At 44.1% G+C, this 7,310-nt stretch overlaps 1 protein-coding gene across 1 annotated transcript in view; it reads right to left on the bottom strand.

Moving 5' to 3' along the window:
* Window positions 1-579: 579 nt before the first annotated feature.
* GFM1 (G elongation factor mitochondrial 1) overlaps window positions 580-7,310 on the bottom strand; it is a 38,455-nt gene continuing 31,724 nt past the window's right edge. Inside the window, exons 15-18 of the mRNA XM_048505522.1 lie at window positions 6,104-6,248; window positions 4,451-4,611; window positions 2,987-3,040; window positions 580-971 (exon numbers count right to left, since the gene is read on the bottom strand). Of these exons, the coding sequence (XP_048361479.1) occupies window positions 840-971; window positions 2,987-3,040; window positions 4,451-4,611; window positions 6,104-6,248 (492 nt within the window). The 3' untranslated portion in view covers window positions 580-839. The remainder of the gene's footprint in view (window positions 972-2,986; window positions 3,041-4,450; window positions 4,612-6,103; window positions 6,249-7,310) is intronic.

Below are 7,310 nucleotides of genomic sequence, written 5' to 3'. Positions count from 1 at the left end.
GGAAACCGTATCATGCTAAGACAACTGGGTTACATGGACCTGCTTGAACAGGAAACAGATGGAGAGGAAAAGTGTAGGAGAAGCCCAGGTGCTGGGGTCTCTCTCTCTCTCTCTCTCTCTCTCTCTCTCACACACACACACACACACACACAGAGGTTTGCTGAGGAAAACTGGGCCAGGTTCAAAAATATTTCTTTTGTGGGTACATATCCTCCTGGAGACAGAAATCCCAAATCAGAAAGGGTTAAAAACAACCATTGGTACTTACCCGTGAAGGGTCCTTCTCCTCTGAGTGTAAGGAGGTGTCCTCTAGCTCAGGGGAAAAGAAAAGGATTTAAAACATCCAGGCCCCCTTGGTTCTCAGCAAAACTCAGCAAAGGGCAGAACCCTGAAAAGAAGGTTGGATCAAGGCGCCTGGGGAACCTGAGCACTGAGCAGGCGGCTGGGTTGTGGTGAGTGCAACCTACTCTCGAGGTTAGTGCAAAGATAAAACGGGAGAGGAAGAAGGAAACAAAGTATACCATCCAGAAGTCCTCAAAGTCAAGGTGGAAACTGAGAGATATAATCCAAAAATGGCAGGACAGTTAGCATCATTTTAATATAAAGCATTTAAATCAAAACAAAAAGATTTGCCTTCAAATTAAGACAGTGATTAATTCACAGACTTTTCTAAACGGACGTTTCCGCAACAGTCTCTCAGCAACTTAATAAAGTCAAAGTATCGATCCAGACTGAAATTCAGCCACCCGCTCCGATTCTTCTCACGTCATTAAACCAAGAGTTCTTGAGCAGTTGAATTTTGCCACCAGATCCTTACAAGCACATTGCCCGGAAGTGAATCAGCTCTTGGCCTTGCCTTTTTTTACAGGAAGTTGTCCTGTTGCTTCTAGATATTTGTTAATTAATTCTTCCTGTGTGTTGGGGAGACAGGGCTGGTATTTATTATATTCCATTGTGTATTCACCTTTTCCCTGGGGAGAGAGAAAAGCTCCAAGTCACGGGTGATTTAAGCAACATCTCAGCTCGTAGAAGTTACAAAACACTATGGCAGTTTTAAAAATCATAGTTCAGCCATCTTCATTATGCCCTCTGATGCATTCCTGGGCACTCATTTGCTTCTCCCCCGAAGCAAGCAGCCAATCTGGACTTTCATCCACCTTTTTCGGGAGATAGCAAATATTTCAGAAGAACCCTGGAGGAATCACCTAATTGTACCTACAGGGAAGTACACGCTCAGAAGCAGCAGTCTATCTCATAGGATACTTGATCTGCAACTTCTCAGATATTGTGAAGGGGTCCAGGAATGCCATATGGGGCAGCCATGGTCAAAATTCCAGAATTCCACAGGCTGAACAAGGCTGAGGATCCCTGTGCTACATCCTTCACATAATATACAGTGAAGGATTTAAAACTGTAAAGAAAAGAAAAGACTATACCGAAACTGACTTGTGCCTCTTAAGCCCCTTCCGCACATGCAGAATAATGAACTTTCAGTCCACTTTCATAATTGTTTCCAAGTGGATTTTGCTATTCCGCACAAAGTGCACTCAAAGTGGATTGAAGGTGCATTATTCTGCATGTACGGAAGGGGCCTTAGTCTAACAGGTGGGTTTACATGTGCAAAAGGACAAATCTACATTTTTCCCCAACAGAATTCAGATGTTTACACAACTACCTAGGGTAAAAGGCAGCAAGTACACTGCCTACTTCAGAGCACATCAGTTCAAAACATGACAGAAAAATACACAGGCTATGTGGGGAAAAAAACCTCAGGAATGTAGCTGGCCCTGGGAGTGCTCAACAGGTGCATTTTCTCCCATACCTCTAACATACACATTTAAAAGAGTATATAAACACCTCAAGGTGATGCTGATTAGTGGTGAATCCTTATCAGGCACTTCTAGAACCTAACAGAAGGAAGCACAGATTCTGTAGGCTTGTATGAACAGCGACCCTCAATTTCAGATGCCAGGGAATGTTCTACTGCTGGAGCTCTTTGCCTCCATTTTTTTTTAACCTACAATGATTTGTTCCCCAGCTCCTGTTCTCACTGCATTTCAGACTCTTTTTAGTCACTGCTTTGTTTTCTACAGTAAATGTAAGCACGCCTTTAGCATCAGCATGCACGATAACACCATCCCCTCGCACCATTTGTTACTGTTTCTATCCCCTCCTTGTTTATTGTTACCAAAAAACCCTGAGGTTGGATCCAACCCTTCTGCACACTAAGACGTCACTGAAGGAAATGACGCTACTTTCTGCTTCCCAGTAAAGCCCCCTCAATGTTCTGGAGGGTTGAGAGCACTCGGTAACAGCAGGCAGTGCACTATGGCAGCTGCAGCAAGAAGACGGAAGCCGACATCTGTGATTTGAGAAAGCCCTGCAGATGGTAAACAGGCTCCACAGAGGTGTTTGAATGTAAAGTAACGTCGAGTCACAGTCAACACCAGGTGGAGCTTTCAAGGCAAGTGAGAAGCAGAGGTGGTTTGTCATTGCCTTCCTCTGCAGAGTCTTCAATAGAGGTCTCCCTTCCTAGTACCAACCCAGAATAGCTTCAGAGATCTGATAAGACTGAGCTATACTATGTCATTCCACATCCCCCTGCAGAGGCAGGAATGTATAAAAGTGCCTGCTGAGCCTTCCAATTTCCCCTCCTTTAGCCATCTCATTCCTTAATTGTTCTGGGCTACTCCTAAACACCTTTTTTGATACCCTCTCTGCTTCCCTTGGCCCTCCCAGGCACCTGCTTATTATACACTGACCTTCCACAGGTCCTTCTGCCTACCCAGCTCTCTCAAGGATTAGCCAATGGCAGCTGCAATCCTTCTACCTGCTGCCCAGAAATCTCGGTCAATCACTGCCAGAGGCCAGATCTTAGCGCACTATGACAGGCATTATGTTGTGACAAAGGCAACAGAGCACATAAGCACACGATGACGCTGTAAAAGAATGGTTTAACAAAGCCAGAAACTGGCTCCTTGCTTACCTCTGTGCAAGACCTCAATTCTGTTGCATATCCAAACATATTGTTCAATGGAACCTGCGGATAAATTACATTTGATACATGTTTTATTGGGCAGAAAATCATTACTTTTTTTGGCAAATCAGCAGAATTAAAGTACTTAATTTTGCTTTCTCGAATCTAAGTTTGACATCATTATATCCCCCTTCCTCCATTATTATACCTTTTTATTCAATAAAACCTATTTAAAGGGAAAGGTTTTTCTTGGTGCAGAAGGTCTAGCAAATGTTACTGAATGACCCCCAAGCATCATGGAACTCAATACACAGACATTCCCCAGTGGACTCCTACCTAGAAAGTACCAGTCCCAGACTGCTTAACTTTGACAATACAGCATCATTTGCCTTCAAACCACATTCTTGGGATTTCGATATCCCAGGGCCAACTTAATTTCCAAATGTCTTACTTTCTCCAAGATCACATGGCTCCACCCTAAATCCTGATCTTTTTTCATTTATAATTTGAGAACCTGAATAAATACACAAAGTAAACAAATGTGTGCTTTTGTCTAATTTTGCAGGATTTATCCACAGAAATATAGATTTTTTTTTGTCTTCTGTCGTCATGTAAGACATGCAACTCTGCTTTATGCCACTTGACGTCATGGAGGTTCCGTAATTACTGAGTGTGCTGGAAGAATCAGTATATTTGATCAGTTATACCAGCAGTTCTGAAACTGTGGGTATTGATGGTCTCGCAGATGAAGGCAAAAGGCTCAAATTCCTTGGCTGAGAGAGGGTGCTCTGACCCCATCAGGCAGTGCAAAAAGAAAGAGAGAAGGATGACTTGCCACCTTCCCTTCTCAGCATCTCCTTCACTTCATACTGACACTCATTTTCAAAGTAATGGCTTGTTCCTGGCTGCAAGCACTATGTATGCATGTATGTATTTGTTACATTTATACCCCACCTATACACAGAATCTCTAAGCGGCTACAGCATTAAAACATCCTCTTACATAAATGCGTCCGTTCAAAACACAGCATATAAAAGTTAAAAATGCAACCTTAATCCCCCCTAATTCCAAAGCCTGAGGGCAATCACAGAGAAAGCTCTCCCATGCTCCCTGTATCTCAGTGGGGGGGGGGGGGACCACAGGAAGAGCCTCCCCCTGTGACCTCAGTGCCCAGACAAGTACATATGGTAATGAACATCCCTGACATTCATTATCTCCTGGACCCTCACTGCCCTAAAGCACGTTTCAAAGAAGGTCCCATTTAATAAAGCTGAGAAGTGCAAAGTTGTACTAAACTCTCCATGTCTTGCTCTATGGGACAGTTGGCTTTGTCACAGAATATGCATTTAATACACATTAATGGCAGAACTTCTGGTATAATCAGCAGCCCAAACAGTAATACTAAAAGTGTACCTTTAAATCGTTTCAATTTGGCACTGTAGATAGGTCAGAGCCATGCCTGAATGTACTTACATCAGCATAGACGGTGAAATAGCCTTCAACTCCATCTTGTCCTAGGATGATGCCGTGACGGCGACTGATTCCTGACATCACCACCCCTTGGAATTCATTGGGTGCTACAACTTCCACAGACATAACAGGCTCGAGGATACAGATCGTTGCACTTGCCATAGCTGGGTTGGGGGAAAAATATGATCAGCTAGAACACTGTCAGCCTCATATCTATTTCTTTAAAGCAGGAGGCCCAACTCTGGTGCTTCAGATGTTCATGGACTACAATTCCCCGCAGCCCCAATTGGCCATGCCAGCAAGGGCTGATGGGAATTGTAGTCCATGAACATCTGAAGCACCAGAGTTGGACACCCCTGCTTTATACAGTACTGATTATTGTTCAAAATCTGAAAACAAAAAATACAAAACAGAACAACTACGACACATCACAATATATGCCATTTATTAAAGTTCACAAGTGGAAGTTGATAAAGAGAGATCCAAAGACAAACTTAACTCTCATGTCCAACAGTAAAGCACCAGGCCCCTGTATTATCACAGAAGCAGCAAGGCCAGGCTACCACCAACGAGAAAGGGGTCTCTTATCGACTTGAGAACCAAGTTGGTACACAGGAAACTATGTAAAAGTAAACCCGCCTCCCCTAAAGAAGAAAAAGCCACATGAAAACTGACTTGAGGATGACCAGATTTGCCCCAGGGTTATCAGAAACTGGAGTGGCTGAGAATCACTGTATTTAGTGTGAACAGCACTGAACAGGACACAGATAAATGTTTCCTATGCAGAGGGCCTGAAGTCAAAGCGTTCATGAAAATACACTTCATTAAATACAATGGGAAATTCTTGCTGTGTAACCATGTGCAGGACTGCACTGTAGGTTTACTAGAGAAGATAAAGATGATAGAGGGTGATAGAGGCAGTGGCGGGATTCTAAAATCCCAACCACCAGTTCACATCCCCGCAGGGGTGACGCAGTGGTGGGATTGGCTACTGGTTCTACTGAACAGGTGCGAACCGGCTGAATCCCACCACTGGAAAGAGGGTAGGAAGAAGCAAGGCAGCAGAGGGGTCACGTCTGACAGAAGAAACAGAGAGTAAAAGAGGAAGCTGTTCCAGGAAGAAAAAGACATAGGAAAGAAAATATACACATTGAAGATCAATGAGCATGCTCCCAGCAGAGAAAAACTTGGCTGAACTGTAGAAGACAGTAATATTGTTGACAGGGAAGGATGCAGCTTAAAATCACAAAGGACTACCGTGTTTCCCCGAATATAAGACAGTGTCTTATATTAATTTTTGCTCCCAAAGATGTGCTATGTCTTATTTTCAGGGGATGTCTTATTTTTCCCGCAATGTTCACTTGTTTTTTGTCAGGCATGGCCTTCCAAACAAAACTTTTCCTATATGTCTTAAAAAGCACTGAGGGGGATGCCAGCCCATAGTGGTATTTTGCACTTCAACCAAAACCTCTGCTGTAATCTTGGCCACCGGGGATGTCTTATATTAGGGGAAACAGGGTAGAAGCCTGAAACTGAAATGGACAAGGACTGAGCTGGATTGAGAATGGTGCTTTTAGTGTGGGCATTTGAAGTAAACTGAAGGGATGTGGAAAGGCAAGGCAGAGGTTAAGAAGCAGCTCATCTGTAAAATGGTACCTTGTCTGAGAGCACCTTCAGCAGCCCTGATGAAAGAGATTTCATTCGAGTCCACCATGTGATGAGCACCGTCCTCCAGAACGAACCGTATCCCTGAAATCTTATGACCCGTCAAGGGACCCTTCTCACATGAATCACGGAATCCCTGGGGAGAATGGTCTCAGCATCAGTGCATTCAGATCACACCAACGCAGCACGCCCTGTCAGCTGGAGAATGCAACTGGCCATGTATGGAAGAGAACGAAGCAACGTAATGATTTGCTCCCACAGTACTGCTGAAGAAAAAGTCTTGCCTGATTTGATACGGAAAGTCTTGAGACAACTCTGGCTACAAACCTGCGAGTTACAAAGGAAGCAGGAGGCCCACTTATAATTTCGATCAAGTTTCAGGGCATGACCATGCATTTTTCAATTTTATTATTATTTACTCCATTACTACCCTGCCCTTCTGCTCGATGGGGACCCAAATTGGCTTAGATCCTTCTCCTCTGGTATATTTTTATCCTCACAACAGCCCCATGAGGTAGGGTGGACTGACCGTGTGTGACTGGCTCAAGTTACCTATCAAGCTTCCCTGGTTGAATGGGGATTCGATCCCAGCCTTCCCAGATCCTAGTGCAATTCTCTGTTCACCATACCACGTGGACTCTTTTCTTCTTTAAAAATAGTAAAACCTTATCAGAGATTGCAAAATCCTGTGGCTCTTGTATATCTCCATCCCCAAAGACAACCCCTGTTTTCATTTACATGAACACACCAAGACATACTAAGAAAGGAGTGTGTTTGTGTTAAGTTCTGTCAAGTTGCTTCCAACGCACGGTGACCCCATGAACCAATATCCTCCCAAATGTCCTATTGTTAACAGCCTTGCTCAAGTCTTGCAGACTGAGGGCCGGGGCTTCCTTTATAGAGGTAATCAGCAGCACTCCGTTGGGTCTTCACTCTTTCCTAGCTTCACCTCGAAATCTTTTTCCAAACGTGCTCATTGTTTTTCCGGTGACTCTTTTCCTCTCACAATGTGACCGAAGTATGAAAGCCTCAGTTTAGTTATTTTAGCTTCTAAACCTTTTTCAATATAAAGATGACAGTGCAGTCGTAGTGGTGCGGCAGGGAGTAGAATGCTTCCACTTTGTAAAAAGTCCCCCTCCAGCTTTACCCAGCCCGGCCACTCATCTGCTGCCGCTTCTGCCACCACCACCCCCATCGC

Source organism: Sphaerodactylus townsendi, linkage group LG08, assembly GCF_021028975.2.
Source record: "Sphaerodactylus townsendi isolate TG3544 linkage group LG08, MPM_Stown_v2.3, whole genome shotgun sequence".
Classification (NCBI taxonomy): Eukaryota; Metazoa; Chordata; class Lepidosauria; order Squamata; family Sphaerodactylidae; genus Sphaerodactylus; species Sphaerodactylus townsendi.
The sequence above is the reverse complement of the archived record's forward strand: the minus strand, read 5'-3'. Positions and strand labels throughout refer to the sequence as shown.